The 16,976-nt window shown below is 43.5% G+C and overlaps 1 protein-coding gene across 12 annotated transcripts; it reads right to left on the bottom strand.

Moving 5' to 3' along the window:
• Positions 1 to 919: 919 nt before the first annotated feature.
• stat1a (signal transducer and activator of transcription 1a) lies at positions 920 to 16,724 on the bottom strand. Of its 12 annotated transcripts, none has more exons than XM_047355903.1 (27): positions 16,586 to 16,724; positions 14,758 to 14,885; positions 11,759 to 11,903; positions 11,574 to 11,669; positions 11,398 to 11,484; positions 11,232 to 11,310; positions 11,071 to 11,162; positions 10,808 to 10,959; positions 10,529 to 10,687; positions 10,365 to 10,457; positions 10,145 to 10,204; positions 10,045 to 10,065; positions 8,593 to 8,683; positions 8,138 to 8,179; positions 7,609 to 7,698; positions 7,432 to 7,530; positions 7,222 to 7,357; positions 6,848 to 6,903; positions 6,673 to 6,767; positions 6,461 to 6,600; positions 5,861 to 6,049; positions 5,696 to 5,771; positions 5,031 to 5,087; positions 3,871 to 3,967; positions 2,907 to 2,933; positions 2,081 to 2,131; positions 920 to 1,264 (listed from the first exon to the last, which is right to left on the bottom strand). In XM_047355903.1, exons 2-26 carry the CDS (start codon positions 14,883 to 14,885, stop codon positions 2,093 to 2,095), a joined length of 2,346 nt encoding a protein of 781 aa, XP_047211859.1. In that variant the 5' UTR covers positions 16,586 to 16,724; the 3' UTR covers positions 920 to 1,264; positions 2,081 to 2,092. The 12 variants fall into 12 exon arrangements, with proteins under 12 accessions (XP_047211859.1, XP_047211860.1, XP_047211861.1 ...); XM_047355904.1 differs by having other exon boundaries at positions 6,673 to 6,764; XM_047355905.1 differs by having other exon boundaries at positions 11,398 to 11,481.
• Positions 16,725 to 16,976: the final 252 nt, after the last annotated feature.

The following is a 16,976-nucleotide window of genomic DNA, read 5'->3' as shown; positions in this document are numbered from 1 at the left end:
TCATGACTTGGCACCAAAAATGAAGTTTGATCAGAACCAGAGCTTCTGACAGTGCTGGACATCCCACTTTCATCAATCTGATGTTTGGACAGTTTCTAACAGAAGGACGGATGTCTGAGGGACTCAATCTGAGAAGTTCTGAAGGTGTTGGTCAAGAATCGAGCAAATGTTGGAGTTCTGGAGTGAATCCAGAGCAGAGCCTGTGGCCTCAGAAAGCAGCTGTCGAGTAGAGAGCTCTGTTTGGACCTCCTGGTTCTGACTCCTGATGGTTTTGGGCATTTTTCCCCGGAGAAGACGAGGTGTTTTGAAGTTAAAAACGTCAGGCGACACAAGAATGTCTTATTCTGCTCAAATGCTGAAAAATAACAGACAAATGTATAAAAAAGCTTAATCTAAGAGATGAGTAGGTAGCTCTGCCTGTGAGAAGGCAGCCTGGTGATCTAAAGGTTGTTGGTTCAAGTCCTCAGGAGGTCTTGCTGTGTTTTGGCTTAAAAACAACAAAAAACAAGGTGAAAGCAGTAAAGGTCAGGACTTGAACCTCCAACCTGCAGGAGCCCAACCTCTTTCTTCTTCCTCTGAGCTACTTCTCAACACATCATGAAGGGTTCTGGGCTGCCATTTATCATCAAAATCGGATCAGTTTTGGTAAAAAATAAAAAAATAAAAAGCTCCAGGAAACAAACAGGCAGGAAGCTGAAGCTCCAGCTGAGGAAGACGGCTGGTTCTCGTGTTTCACCTCGTGTTACAGGTGGAGACGCTCAAGTCCCAGAACTTCTCCACAGATACATTCAACCTGTTCAAGGTCCTGGAGGATGAACTTCAGAGTCTCCTCACCCAGCTCTGCTTCCTGGACCTCCATGTGTTCGGTTCAAGCTCAACAACCAAGGTCACCAAACCTCTTCAATCCACCAGGAGTCAGTTTGTTACATAAAAAAGGGTTTATTTTTGCTCAGTATATCTTCATATAAAGATAAATAATTCAATCACAACACTTGAGCACAGTCCTGAACCTCAGAGGCAAACATTTAGAGCCCACCAAGGCATGGAGTCACATTTCATAAACACAGGTAAATATGGAGAGTTTTCCTCAGCTTCAGCAGAGTGATAAGATAAGTTCCACTAACTAAAGAAAGTCCAACGTGATGAAGGCACTGGGAGCAAACGGGACGGGCAGAACCAGAACCAGGAGGAGGGACGTGGGGCTCACAGATGTCAGACAGAAACAGAGACGTCCTCAGTTTTGATCCTGAAAGTCTGAACTCATCTGTGGAGAGAAGAACAGCTCATTATTTCTTAATAAATCAGTCATTGTTCAGAAGAACCAGTTCAGATGAATGAATCGTTCACATTCACAGTTCCCCAACTAAAACCTCTGAGTGGCGTTATCGGCATCACGTCTATGAACGTAAAAAAAAACAAAAAACAAACTCGTTTCATGTTTTTGATTCAGCAACCTTCAAATTGGCCAAACGGATCAGCGGCAGCAGGTCGTCCAGGACCCAGATCATCACACTGCCACCACCATACTTCACTGTTTGGTAAATGTAAGAGTTTACACTTTTCGGGTCAGCAGTGGTTCTGTCCTTGGTACTCTCCTGTGGACACCATTTTTGCCCATCTGAATCATGACCTCTGACCTTAACTGAGGCAGTAGAGCTTTAGATGTTGTTCTGGGTTCTTCTGTGAGCCCCTGGATGAGTTGCTGATGTTCTCTTGGAGTAGTTCTGGTAGGTTAAACACCTCTGTGGATAAAGGTTCCCACTGTGGCCCAGACCGATAGATATCCCTCATCAGTTTCTTTAGATTCATGTGTTACTTTATGACATTTTTCAGCCTGCTTCGTACAGTCGGACAGGTCCAATTTGAAGGATTACTTGGTTCTACAGGTCTGGCAGTAATCGGGCCCGGTATAGACAAAGAAAAATTGAAGCAGAAAAAAAAAAAAATCTCCAAGGGTGTACAAACTTTTCTACATCACAGCACATAAATAAACCCGCAGTCATTTTTCAAGCTCTAAGAGCAGCTTTCATAAAAGCGTCACGTCATTAGAAAACAGCACTGATAGTTCAGCTATACTTACGTCTACAACGCTTCAAGAAAAAAAGGAAGTCTCAAAGCTGTTGGTCAGCTCCTGCAAGCAAAGACCCGTTTAGAGACCGGCTCTGGGAGCAAACAGAACCAAGCATGCAGAAACTGTTCATGCATCTACTTTTCCATGTTAGGTTTAAAGGAAAAACATGCAATTAATTCCCAATGGCTCCCCACAAAGATCCAGTCCTTCATTACAAATACTGGAACTCTTATCCCACAGCTTAGGTTGGTCCAAAAGATTCCTCATCTTTTGGTCCGTTTGCTGAGAAGAAAACACTGGAGGACCGGTGCTTATGGACCTGGACTCTGGTGCCGACAGCTCATCAAGCAAGAGAAAAAAACCCACAGCCTTTAACTGGTTCTGTGTCAAGCCTCTTTAGAACAATTTACCAAACTGAGGTCCAGTGTAAACAATGCCAGGCAAGCGGTCTGAAACCAGAACAAAAATCACCAGAACCAGTCACAACCCAGACCTGAGAGGCTGAAACCAGAAATCATAAAATGAAAAGACAAGATAGAATTTAAAACTAATCTCATCAAAACCAGTCTGGAATCCAGCCGAAACCAGTACAAAGCTAGATGTTGGTCTGAATCACTTCACAACCCAGTCCAAAAGAAACCAACCAGGTGTGACGCCAACAGGACAATCATCAGCTTTGTTTCTGGCTTCATTTCCTTTTGGATCGGTTCTGTCATGAAACCAAACCGTTACAGCGCAAACCTGGCAGTGTTAACGTGGGGGCGGGGTGGGTTCTAACCATGCAGAACCACTACAGCTGCACAACATGCTGAACTGAACAACATGACAACGTTACCTGGCAACACAAATCCTGTAGATCCGTCTGGAAACAGAACGAGAGACAGAGGAGACAGAGTCAGAGCTGGACAGGACGGAGACAGACGGCTGATCAGGAGACACAGACAGGTTAGTTCCAGGTGACATCATCTCTACAGCAGCTGTGGTTAGTGAAATCTAGACCAGCAGGTCCCCAACATCTCCACCGTAGGGACACCTACTGTTTGGGGAGGTTAACTGCAGCGAGAGGAGCAGCTCGCCTCCTGAGGAAACCCTTTTCTGAGGACCTCTCTCTAGAAGGTTGATCTTCTGAAAGCTACACCGTCCTCCTTGCTACTGAAGAGGCCGTTTCTTAAAAGCTCTCAGACTCGTCGTTCCATTACTCACAGGAAATGACACGCTCTCTCCTGAAAATGAGCAATAAACCAGCTTCCTTTGCTTGGTCTCAACGTACCGGGTCACATGGGATCGGATCACGCGTCTTCTGCAGGCAAGCCCGCTATGAACACTTTACCATAAAATACGTCACATTTATTGTTTCTTGTTGGAAATAAAAGCAGGGAAATGGTAAAAAAAACAAAAACAAATTAACAGTAAAGTTAAATCTGTTTTAAAGATGTATTCTGTCATTTCATCCCCTCTCATGTGCTGCAGTGTTTTATGAGGCATAAACATTGTCATAAATGATCAATTTAAAAGGCTTCAAGGCTTGGAAGGATCAAACTGGGCTTGCTATACAACGTCTGCCAGCAGGAGGCGCATTGGAGGCACCGGTACCCTTGACTGCACACACATTGGGCCCTTTTAGAACAGGAAGTGTCAGCTTTCCCCAAACTTTTCAGCTGCAAAAAGACGTCTTTGGCACCGAGGAGGTCATATTCTGGCGGAGGAACCTTCCTGGCCCGCGGATTTCAGGGATGTGGACATATTTAAAAGCAGACCTCTGCAGGTCAATGAAGCAGGGCAGCGGTGTCAGGACTCACCACTGCGTCGAGGTCTCGGGGGCTGACGTAGCGCTCCAAAACCTTGTAGTCGTCAGGAGACATGGGCATCATGTTGTCCTGCAGTCTGGATGGAGGTCTGCACCGACAACAAGGCTGTTAGTGCTTTTCATCACACCTTTGACTAAAGCACCAATGATTTCAAACGCAAAACATTTTGTAAGAGAACAAAAGTATCAAAAATCACACAAAGAGGACATTTAATATGTGAAAATGATTCTTTTTGCTATTTTATTGCATTTTCTGCTGAATTCCTCATTACCGCAACATAAAATTACGGTGAACACAAACAATGCTTTAAACGGTATATGAATTTAGCAAGACCTTAGCTTAAAGATGGCCACCATGTGAGCAGATCAGATTGTTTCCGACATTTAGAAACATTTTTAGCTGCAATCTTATATTCAAGCCAATATTCTTCATTCACATCCATTTCTGTACCATGAATAAAAACATTACAGCTCCTATTTCATTGGCATGAAATGCAAATGATCTTCATCCTCTACTACAGTTTAGGGTCAGGAGAGAACTTCCGATTACGGTAATGAGAACTCAGAGACAGCTAACCAAAACAACCAAATTCAGTTTCTCAGAACGTTACAGAATACCAATAAAATGGGTTCTCAACCCAGGAATCTCATACTATGGTTGACACAGTCGTGAGGAAGACGCTCCACAAGGAGGATTCGCCATTACTACAGAACCTGGTTGTTCAAAGTATTGTATCCAAGCAGATCAAGGGAAAGTTGAGTGAAAGGAAAAACTCTTGTAGGGAAAGAGCACAAGCACAACAGGGAAAACGGCAGTTTTGTGAGGATTGTTAAGCAAAGCCCATTCGCAGTGTGGACAGCAGCTGGAGTTAGAAGGAGCTCTCCCCCACCCCCAAACTGATCCATAACAGTTTACTGCCACTCTGCTCTTCACTAGGTTTAACAAAAAAAAAAACAACTAATAAATAAAAACAGGACGTTTCCTGTTGTTACTGAAAAATGTCAAATGAAAGGAAAGCTTTAGGCAAAAGGACAGCCTGACAAAATCGAGAGGAAAGACTTAGAACAGAGATGTTAGGCGATGTTTCATTATAAAGTGTGATTAACATGTGTAGTATATATGCAGTCAGCTGGAAAAACTGTAACCTTTACCTATCAGTCCACAGGGATTGCCGATGCAACCAATCAGGAGTAGCAAATATGGGTTCCCTGATTGGATGTTATACAGACAGATTGACAGTCAGATATTTACTGGGACAGAGGAGGGAGACGCCTCCATTACTTTCAGGAATGATTTGATGTCGCTCGTTCTGGCCGCTGGCAGACATTTGACTATAGTCGCTGGTGTCTCTAGTGCCACGTTTCCGACTATGGAGATGCCAATTACCAGAGCGGGTGTGTCGCTGAGCGGGGAAAATCTGCTGGAAACGCAGACGGGTTGGTGGTGACCTGTGGGCTGGGATCTAGGACTACGTTTTCTACGTACCGTCACCCAGCCGACCTGAGGTCCCACGCGTTCCCACACGTAAGGTGCAGCAAGAGAAAATGTGTGTTTTAATGTGCTTATGTGTTAGAATAAGTCAGAGATGTAACATTAAAAACAATTCAGACCTGACACAAACAATCTACGAAGTGGAACAGTGAAAGCAGGTGGTGATGCAATACGCCTTACCCAATCAGGATTTTTTCAATTTCATGTGTTAACTTTGTATCACATCTGTTAAACACGTGTTAAGCAGGTGTTAAAAGGTGAATAATGTTTTTAGAAATTATTCATGAACTTCTCTTATTGTATCATGTGTGTGTTGAGAGCTTACACTTCTGAGATAGATATGAGCTCCGTCTTCATGTAACCCGTCTTCTCCGTGTTCTCCAAGTCCATCGGCTCTTCAGCTGAAACAGGACCAGAACTTTAAAGAACATTTGACTAGGTGGATTTTTAACCAAACCGAGTGAAACGGCTCAGCCGCTGAGGGTCTTACTCTCTGAGGGTTTGGGGTAGTACTTCCCAAAGGCCTTGTCTTTGGGGATGTCGGGGTACAGGAAGCGCAGCGGGTTCTCCGGGATGTTCTCCACAGCCATCACCTTGTATGTGCGAATGATGTCCGGCAGGGACACGGCAGACAGCTCCTTCTTTGTGTACGGCTCCACGGAGTGATAAACGGGCTTGTCTGGGTCGAAAGAAAAACAAAGTTAGATTCATCTGCCAAGAGAAAATACATCTGGAAACAGGAACGTCGTCTGATCCAGGAGGAAGAAATGTTGGTCACATCTTGGTGGAACTTTGGCTCAAATCATTAACCCTCCACCACCATGCTTGAAAGCTGGTTGCATTTCAGCAAATTTTTATTGAACATAATAACTGAACATAAAACAGGTGTCCACCATACCAAGGGGGAGTCCACCTGACTCCGCCTGCAGAGTGAAGGAGGAGGCGCGTTTTAAAGATCCCCTGGGAGTAAATCTACGGCTGCATGTCTCAGAGCTGAGCAGATGAAGCTACAGCAACAGTTAAAGTGGCTTCCTAAACTCTACTGCTTCAAAAAGAGTCCTTTCACAATAAAATCTGCCTTCTGTGTTACCGTGAACGTCGTGCTCGATCCAGGTGAAGGTGATGGCTCCCTCCTTGCTGCTCTCGCTGAACCTCAGCAGGAATGTCCCGGGACACTTGTTGCTCAGCAGGCCCTTCTCCCTCTCCTTACTGATGAAGCCCATGATGCAGCTGCATGGACGGACACACACGATGAGCCTAAAAATGGTGGAAACGCTGCAGCAACAAGAGAGCAACTCTCACCCGTCGTTCCACAGGCACAGCAGGTGTCTCTTGATCAGGTCCAAGATTCCCTCGATCCACAGCCAGAAGGGGAAGGACTTCTCATTGGCACTCTGCTGGAGGACAATAGAAACACGTGGGTTCGTGCACAAACAAGCTCTGGGTGACAAACTGATGCGCAGCCACGGAGGCTCACCTTGCAGAACTTGGTCCAGGGGATAAACCCGTCTGGATTCCTCTGAGCTTTGGCTCCTGTCAACAACAACTATCGCTTTACACATTTTCACTTCGTTTTCCTCTGCCAACCTGCTCTAAACCACAAATCTACATAATCTGGTTGGAATCGGCCAGGAAAAACTTTGATCAGTGCATTTCTACTTCTAACTGTTTGGAAATGACATTCTAACCTTCACAGGAAACCATCACGTTTCTAACATCAATCCTGGACTAAAACTGATTATACCAAAGCAAAACCAGGGAGATATTAGGATTAAATCAGACTAAAACTGGCAGTAACTTTAGAACATCTGTGAGGATCTGCAGGTTGTGCTTGTGTGTCGTGGTTCTGACCCAGCAGCTTGTCTGCCAGCATGTTGAGCTGCTCCTGGTTCAGGCCTCGCTTGGTGACGGATGAGAACTGCCAGCTGAGGACCTCGGACAGCTGGGACCACTTGGCGGCCGGAGGGGAGAGGAAGAACTTGAGGTTCTGGAGAACAGAGAGATGTGTTAGCATCAGAGCAGCAAGGAGCTGATGGAGGAGGAAGAAGAACCGGTCCTCACTTTGGGCTCAGTGGTGAGCATGTTGTACCAGAGCATGGAGGCCCAGCCGCTGGGCAGCTGGCAGACGTTGGAGATGACAACAAGGGGCAGCGCCATGGCCTGAAACACAGACACACTTTACTTCTACTGGTCAGACTGGGATCTGAAGGTGGAGGCTGCCTCAGAGTCCAAGCTCACCTCCAGTTTGATGTAGAGTCCAGACTGGTTTAAGTGCAGTTCTGACTCAAAGCTGAGGGAGTGAAGCTCCTCGGTTACGATCAGGGGACCCTGAGGGACGCCGCAGAACACGGATCAGACAAAGAGAAACAACTAACTGGCACCTAGAGCCGGTCTTAGACACAGGAACAAGCTGCAGAACCGACCGGACAGGTGGTGTCAGGGGGGTTCTGCAGGTTACAACACATTTAAGACGAGTTTAATACCATATCAAATCTGGAGAAGGTCCAATCTAATGATCTCTGATCCGAGTTTCCTCAGAATAACAGATACAAAGTCTCCATAATCCTGGTGGTTTACTGTAGTTGGACCCGTTTTAGGTCCGAAACTGGTGGAGCAGTTTCCGTTAACTGGAGTTCTCCATGATGATATTACTTTCAGTAGATCTATCACAGTAAGATGAACCTCATGTTTCAGGATCTTCTGCATATTTTATCTTTCAGTTAAAAAGGGAGAATTAAAACATCTGAGATGTTCAGAAGGCTCTCACCTCGTTGGTTCTGTTGCCCGCCAACTTCTGCTCTTTCAGTTGCTGCGGAAAGAAAAAAATTTTAAACATTTCAGATTAGAGACGCTTTTCTCACAGCGATACCAACCCAAAATAAAGTTCCCAGGTTTTATTATCGGGTCGTCCTCCTGCATCATCCGAGCTGGGTCAGACCTTGACCACTAGGGGGCCCCACTTCCTGCAACACTGCTGCCTTTCAGACAGAGATTCAGGCTCACAGCTAATTCCCATCTGCAGTCGCTTCTTGCCAATAAAGACACTAAAACAAACTTCTATTTTTATTAAAGCTAAACATAATTCATTAAATAACCGATTTAGTTTTTATAAGTCAGGGTAATAAATGGGTTCAGTGAATGTTTCCCCACATTTTTGTCAGTTTTTCCCCCCCTCAGTCCTTCACACACTCGTGTTCCTGCCAGAACCAGAACCGTCCTCACCAGATGTCTGAACTCTGCCGCCAGGCTGCCGTTGGACTCCTCCATGTTCATCACCTTGGTGTTTGTCCCCAGGATGTTGAACTTCCGGAACCTGGATTCAGACACAGCAACAATAAGTTAGAAACCGTCTGCTTTGAACGGGGAATAAAAGACTCTTCTGTTTACGGTTCCCTTTTAAAAAAGGTTCAGGACCAAGATATTTAATGTGATTTGGTGTCCTGAGCTCCACAAGCTTCCAATAAATCCCAGATTATCGGCTGAGCAGCAGTCAGAGAGGAGGGAAATAAAGCTGCTGCTGTTGCTTTTTCACGCAGAAACTAGAAACTATGTTCAGAGGCTTATTTTATGAGGGATTTATCTCAACATGGGATACAGTCCAATCCTCGGGCTCGTTTTTAATTAAATGTCATTATGTTGAGAAATTAAAGCTTGAGGTTCATATGAACTTTAGTAAACAGGAGATCATTTCAAAACCCGTTTTCCACCTTTAAAGTGACAAATAAACATCTTTTAGAATAAATAATTAAATAAGCTGCGATAACAATTAATTGGATTTAATTACGTTTAGTTTTCTTAAGATAATAAATTATAATGAATCTGATGAACCTGAGAGTAAAGGTCAGCTGTGCTGGCAGGACTTCCTTGACATTTGAAGCAGAGACGTCAGAGGATCGAATGGATCTCTATGTTTAAAGGTATCTGTCAGGAGAAGGGTCTCCTTCTTCCAAATCAAGCATCTGGGTCTGACTGAAATCTCCTAAACCCTGTAGGAGAATTTGCTCTGGTCCGATGAAACCAGAGGTACATTTCTGAGACATCACTGAAAGATCATAGCCACTGTGAAGCACAGTAGTGGCAGCGTCATGCTGTGTGGTTACTTCACGAGAGGAAAGACCGACCCGGAATCCAGAACCAAATCTGACAGAATCCCAAATCTGTGGGGTCACCTGAAGAGAGCTGTGCACAAGAGATGTCCTCAGTATCTGAGACTTATGGAGAACTTCTGCAAGGTGGAGCGGGCAAAACCCGCCCAGTCCAGATGGGCTGAATCACAAGCTCCTCATCCATCAGTCTAATGATGCGCAACCAGGCTGAAGGTTGGATGAACCTTTTCTAGGTTTTCCACCACATTTGTTGAATCTTCGGCAGAATTTCAAAGAAGAAAAACATCTACGGTGGAAAAACAGTTGAAATGATTTTTCTAAAGTCACAAAAACATGAATTCTACCAGAATGTGTTGAACTCCACCAGACAGATCAACCCTGACTGCCAAACTTTAGGAAAACCTTTTTAAATAAACTTATTTGTAAAAGTCTGATTTTTATGTTGGGGCGGATGAAATAAGAAAAGATGCTAAAATCTGATCCAGTAGGTTTCAGGACTGTGTAGGAAGCCTGTGAGCAGCCGTCTGGATGGGAATAAGTAGATGAGTTGGGAAGTTTTCAGACGTACCCTTTCTTCTCTGTGACGTCCCTGTGGGAAACAAACACCACGGTTATTGTCGCAGCGACAGAAGCGGGTCTAAACTTGTGTCCGCATGAGCCAAGCTTACTTATCAAACACAGCTTTGACTTTGAGCTGGTAGTTGAATTCCTGAAGCTTCACCAGAAACCTGAACAGAAACACAGACAACAGGAAGTGAAACGTTCAGCCCTTCTCAAAGTAAAACCGGAAATATTTAGGCAACTTCACCAGTTTGAACTGGTAGGATCTTCTTGTTTCTGTTTTAAAAAATCACATTTAGGGTCAGTTTTGGTTCCTCTGGTTCTTACCGGAGCTTCACGGTGAACTGGACGCCTGTTTTCAGCACCAGGGGCCTCTGTGGGTGGGTGGGCATGCAGGGCTGCCTCTCTACAACCAAAGAGCTGCAAACACAAACAGAAGCAACTCAGAACTGACTGCAGCCAAAATATTTCAGAGGAAAAACTCCACATACTTGGAGAGAAGGTTCTTGAGGAGCTCCAGAGCTCGGTTCTCCAGGTGAGTCTTCTTCTGTGAGATGGGGTCGTTTTCGTACGTGAACTTCTGCTCTAGCTCCAGCATCTTCTTCAGGTGCTGCCGGGCCTGCTGCAGAGCCTCAGCTACGGCGGTGAACCTGCGGGGAGGACACGTATTCTCACTCATCCCTGCTGCTCCAGGGTTTCTCTGAGATCCGTCGAAGGGAATAAGAGGTTTATGGTGTAACGGGTGAATTCAGGGCTTAAAGATGCCTCACCAGTTCTGCAGCTGGTCCATGCAGGCGTTGGGCGGGCCGCCGATGCACGCGATCTGCTGCCGCTGCTTCCACTCAGGCAGCTCCTCAGAGATCAGGTCTTGTATTAAGCTCTGAGTGAGGTTCAGCAGTTCGGTCAGAAAGGACACCACATCCTGTCACACGAGGAGACAGACACCTTTATGTTTCCAGCTTTCCAGCAGCTCTTTTCACTGGGAAGCTGCTGCTTTTCATGCGTGCAAAAATGGAGCGATCCATGATCTCACATGACGTTTCTGCTTCAGCTCGATGCACATCCGGGCCGTGTTAAACTTCTCTCTCTCCAGCTCCTTCACCGAGATGCCGTTCAGCTCGTTCTCTGCAGAAGGAAACCTGAGATCAGCTCCAGCCGCACATAAACCTCACGTGCTTCTCCACGTTCTCTTACCTCTGTTCTTCAACGTGTTCATTTTGAAGTCGTACTCATCCTGCAGGTCCTCCAGGTTCTTCAGCAGCTGATCGAGGAACTGAAAGGACACAAACTCACCTTCTTAATGAGGTTTTATTTGAAACCCAACAGGATTAATAACCGGGTCAACAGGTGCTCATCAAACCTGGACTTTATCTTTCAGGTCCTTCACTTTGTTATCGAGCTTTTGTTTCTCCACCACCATGGCCGACACCGTTCCTTCTCCTTCCTGCTGCGTAAACAATGGCGTCAGATTTAAATTCAACGTTTCCAGACAGGAGGTCCAAACAAGCTTCTTCTCAGCTCAGATGCAGGTTTTACCTCTGCCTCTTTTGCACAGGCCAAGATCTTCTGCTCCTCCTTCAGGTTTCTGGAGATGATCATGGCCATGGTAACAGGATCCTCCTGAAACCGATCCTGCAGAAAGGCAAACGCTCTTGATTTAGAACTTGTTCAACGCTGACCCGCCCGAATTCGGATCTGATCAAAGACTCTGGGCCTCCGACCTGCAGGTTCCTCTTGATCTTGCGGAAGTTGTGCTGCTGCAGGAAGTTGCTCTCCAGAGCGAAGCGGCTGTGCTGGTCGTCCAGCTGAGCTAGCAGGTCATGGAACCGGATGGTGGCCAGCGAGTCCTGTACGGCTACCGTGTCCCTGAGCAGAACCAGACAGAAAACATCTGACTAGGAATGGAGCAATGTGGAAACTTTGCTTCACCATTATTTTGCCCAACTTCACAGTTAGTTGGGTAGAAATGTGTTGCAACATTCTGGAAATAATAACCTTTCTCACAAAGAGAGAACTTCTCTGGTCTTTCTATGGATTAAAAGTGAAATATCAACATTATTATCGTCTCATTGTTCATGTCAGTAGAGATGTACCAAGAAAACGGCTGCCGTTGGTAATCAGACATATTTTCCCCTCGATCAGCCCTGAAATATTAAAAATCGGATCTTTTCTTGATCAGTGAAGGCAGCATATGTAAGAGCAAGCAGGTCACGTTAAAAATAAAAGGCTGCTACTGAGTAAACATGATCAGTGAAGGGGAGGAACCCTCCAGGGCCGCTCCACATTGTGTTTGTGGGTGTTTTTAAATTTCATTTCTTCTAAACTCGGGCTGCAAACTTCCAACAGTCTGGCCAGGTTGGGTTTTGAGACTTTTAAACTAAAACGTTTTTGTTTCCCTTCTGCTTTTTGTGCCACTGACTCCCATCAGAAATGCTATTGTATCAAACACAAAACCACTATTTGGTTTCATCCGCTTGCTTGGAAAACCCTTCAAAATTTCAGGTTTTATTGTTTGTTTGCACGTGAAGATATTTTTCATGTTAGCGAATAGAGCAAAGGAAAGAATCGAATTTCTGTCCTATTTTTAGCAATTTGCACAACAGTTAAAAAATGCCCAGAATTAGCATTGCTGCCAATTGTTTGACACCACCTAGATTTGAAATATATCTCCTACTAATAACTCCAGTTTGGGGGGAAAAAAAAAAAAACCTAAACTTTCTGCTTGTTCTGAAATGAAATAAAATAACTAAAACATCAGGGGTAAAATAAACTCATTTAAAAAGGAAAACTGTCACTTCTTAAGAGGCATGTCAGCTGTTCATTAGACGGCCACAGAGAAGTCGCCTGCAGGATCTGCTGTCATTTTAAGGCCTTTACTATTTTGTACTTTTGGGGTTTTGTTCAATTTGTTCTTCTCTCTTTTGGGTATGAAAAGGAGCCGTGGATGCTCTCATAACCCTCTCCTATAATGTCAAAGTCTGAATAATTTTACCTATTTAATGAAAACGTTAACAGAAAAGCTACAATCGAAAGGCCACATTAGAAGTTAATCTACTTTATATTAGCTGTTATGCAGCAGAGCGGCTAATTTACAACTACATGACGTAACTCCTGTTCTTCCTTACTGAATGCGATTTAAAACAAACCTTCTGTCCTGAATCGAGCCACGTTGAAGTCTCTGTAGGTCTGCTGTACTTTCCCTGGTTTCTGCTTGCACCTGAACGATCAACGCTTACAGTTTAAACTTGCAAGCAGGGATGCACCGATATGAACATCTGGGTCGATATTGATATCCGATAATATTACTGCTGTTTTAGACAATAACTGATATTGTACATTACAGACCAAAAGTTTGAACACACCTTCTCATTCAAAGAGTTTTCTTTCTTTTCATGACTATGAATATTGTAGATTCACACTGAAGGCATCAAAACTATGAATTAACACATGTGGAATTATATACTGAACAAAAAAGTGTGAAACAACTGAAAATATGTTTTATATTCTAGGTTCTTCAAAGTAGCCACCATTTGCTTTGATTACTGCTCCACACTCTTGGTATTCTGTTGATGAGCTTCAAGAGGTCGTCACCTGAAATGGTTTTCCAACAGTCTTGAAGGAGTTCCCAGAGATGCTTAGCACTTGTTGGCCCTTTTGCCTTCACTCTGCGGTCCAGCTCACCCCAAACCATCTCGATTGGGTTCAGGTCCGGTGACTGTGGAGGCCAGGTCATCACTCTCACTGGTCTAACATCCATTCCTTGTGTTCTTTAGCCCAAACAAGTCTCTTCTGCTTGTTGCCTGTCCTCAGCAGTGGTTTCCTAGCAGCTATTTTACCATGAAGGCCTGATTCACACAGTCTCCTCTTAACAGTTGTTCTAGAGATGTGTCTGCTGCTAGAACTCTGTGTAGCATTGACCTGTTCTCTAATCTGAGCTGCTGTTAACCTGCGATTTCTGAGGCTGGTGACTCGGATGAACTTATCGTCCGCAGCAGAGGTGACTCTTGGTCTTCCTTTCCTGGGGCGGTCCTCATGTGAGCCAGTTTCTTTGTAGGGCTTGATGGTTTTTGCGACTGCACTTGGGGACACTTTCAAAGTTTTCCCAATTGTTCGGACTGACTGACCTTCATTTCTTAAAGTAATGATGGCCACTCTTTTTCCTTTACTTAGCTGCTTTTTTCTTGCCATAATACAAATTCTAACAGTCTATTCAGTAGGACTATCAGCTGTGTACTGTATCCACCTCCTGCACAACACAACAGATGGTCCCAACCCCATTTATAAGACTTGAAATCCCACTTATTAAACCTGACAGGGCACACCTGTGAAGTGAAAACCATTTCAGGTGACTACCTCTTGAAGCTCATCAACAGAATGCCAAGAGTGAGTGGAGCAGTAATCAAAGCAAAAGGTGGCTACTTTGAAGAACCTAGAATATGAGACATATTTCAGTTGTTTCACACTTTTTGGTTCAGTATATAATTCCACATGTGTTAATTCATAGTTATGATGCCTTCAGTGTGAAGCTACAATATTCATAGTCATGAAAATAAAGACAACTCTTTGAATGAGAAGGTGTGTCCAAACCTTTGGTCTGTACTGTATATATTTCACTATCCTTTTGACATCATGAAAGATGACCACACCGCTGACATTGCTTCAGTTAAACACCCACAATCCTGTGCTGCATCACCATCACTTTCCATGAATAGTTCCTTACCAGTCGATGCTCTCGATCCACCTGCTCAGGTACTGTCGGATGTCCATGGGGAAAGAGTCATCGTACAGCTGGTCCACCTGCTCCAGGTACTTACATTCCAGCATCTGCAGCTGGCACCACTGCGCCATCTAATGGTCACAAAGAGCAGCTGCATCAGGACTCAAGCGGTTTGGATTAAATTAAGGATAAACCAAACAGAATTTAATGAAAACTACTTAGTGCTGAAATATTATTTAAAAGGAATTATGCACTAAAACTCAAAATCAGCAGGAGGCTTTAATCAATCAATCTGAGGGGCTCAAACTGTAAAGCTCTGTACAGCGCTTTGAGTGTCTCGTTGCTGAAAACGCTATATAAATAAACTTACCTTACCTTACCTAACGTAAAGTGAACCAATATAGATTTCTGTTGTATATTTTAACATGCCTTCAATAAATGGTTTGTCTGCTGTTCCACCAAAACCAAAGATAAACATCTAGAATAATGAGCCGATAATCATTTCATCAACAGTTCTTTCCTTTCAAGGTTTTTGATATATTCATCAAATTCAAACAATGCCACCAAACTTGCTTATGTTTGGCCACAGAAGCAGGAAATAAGAAATCAGAAGTATATTAAAGCTTCTCCGAGACAGCTCTTCACTAGAAACGGAAAGCTAAAAACAAACAGATTATAACCTGCTGAGGAAGACTGTCTGTTACAGTCTGGCCCTCTTATTATTATTATTTTTATGGATTTATGCCATAATAAGCTGTCAAATCCGTGAGAATAGTGAAATAACTCAGATCAAAACCATCAGAACTCATTTAAAAACACCTATTAAAATACATTTAATTTACCTGCCTTATATTAAATTAGTCCTGCCTATTATTTTGTGGCACCGATACCGCTAAACGTTTTCTTCACCAAACTCCACACAAATAATAGCAGTTTTAAAGATTCCTGATAAACCACTGAATGTTTTTTTTTTTCTTCTTGGCAATCTTGACCAACTTGGAGCCAGTTTATCCTGAGAAGCTCGAAACTGTTCTGCAATATTCTGCACTAAACGGAGAGTCTTGAAAGTACTATTTTTAATCCATGAAATGTATAGCTTCTGCACTTTGTAAGCTTCAAATCAACCACCAGCTCCATCTGAAAAGCTCAAAATTAAAGTTTTTACGGTTGTGAATTAAATTTATGTTAAACCAGCCTAACTAATGTAAGAAATAAGGGTTCATTATTATAAATAAATAAATAAATTTCATCAGAGTAGAATATTGCAATCCAGGTTTGACTATTCTAAGTATTACAATCGGTGCTCTACAGGCCCAAATGACAAATCTAACAATAATAAAAGTGAATTTTTTTTGTTTGTTTACAAATCAAATCAAGGTCTCGCTAATCATTAACTGCATTTTAAATAATCTATAAACCATCTGGAATAACCCAGTTAGTATTTTAGAATTGGAACCGGACCAAATCCGGTTCAGGACGCTTGAAAACAGTAAAACAGCTTTTTAATGCGCATCAGAAGCTAACATCAACGCTGATTTTACTCTCCTGTCTAACCTGTCAGTTAGCAGCAGTGCTGTACAGGTGGGCGTGATTAACAATGTGCTCCTATGAAAAGTTTAACTCACACCGATATTACAGCTACTTAGTTTCCACTGTTAAAATTATCCGTATATAAGAGAACCACCAAGAAACAGCCATCTTTTATTTTTATCTTACTTGTCTCGGAACTACTATCAGCAACTAGCTTAGCCTAATGTTTTGATTTGCTAATACAAAAACATTTAGCTCTTGAAATGCTTCCATGACCTGCCAGACAGGTGAATAAACTTACCTTTTATTCTGTGGAAGGTTATAATCTCGCTGTGAAACCCGGTTTTGGATCCTGGTGGACTTTTCTTTTCCTAAAATGCTCGGTAAGTGCTCCTGGCAGCTTCACTACCTCTTTTATGTACGCAATACTGGTAACACTTCCCAGCCAATTATAACGGACTACGGACAACAAGCTGCCGCCTTGTTCTTGGTTTTAGCCAATCAGAAAAGGATAAAGAGGCTGTTCCGTCAATCAGTACACACATCCACAATAACAGTATCTAAACACACTTTTTAACGCACAAACCTCATTTTATTGATTTTAGCCCACGCTCTAGGACAAATCTTAATATTTTATAGAACTTAGATGTATCCTTTGTATTTGAAATACGTTTTAGAGTATCAGATAGAAA

The sequence above is a fragment of the Girardinichthys multiradiatus genome, chromosome 24, assembly GCF_021462225.1.
Source record: "Girardinichthys multiradiatus isolate DD_20200921_A chromosome 24, DD_fGirMul_XY1, whole genome shotgun sequence".
In the NCBI taxonomy this organism is placed as follows: Eukaryota; Metazoa; Chordata; class Actinopteri; order Cyprinodontiformes; family Goodeidae; genus Girardinichthys; species Girardinichthys multiradiatus.
This window is presented reverse-complemented; position numbering and strand designations above follow the sequence as displayed.

What these genes read in the sequence shown, in the direction of transcription:
- stat1a (XM_047355903.1), bottom strand. Translation starts at nt 14,885, where the DNA reads ATGGCGCAGTGGTGCCAGCTGCAGATGCTGGAATGTAAGTACCTGGAG. An exon ending in AGCTGAAGCAGAAACGTCAT is followed by an intron (nt 10,960 to 11,070) that starts GTGAGATCATGG and finishes CTCGTGTGACAG; the next exon opens with GATGTGGTGTCCTTTCTGAC. An exon ending in TGCTCACCACTGAGCCCAAA is followed by an intron (nt 7,358 to 7,431) that starts GTGAGGACCGGT and finishes TCTGTTCTCCAG; the next exon opens with AACCTCAAGTTCTTCCTCTC.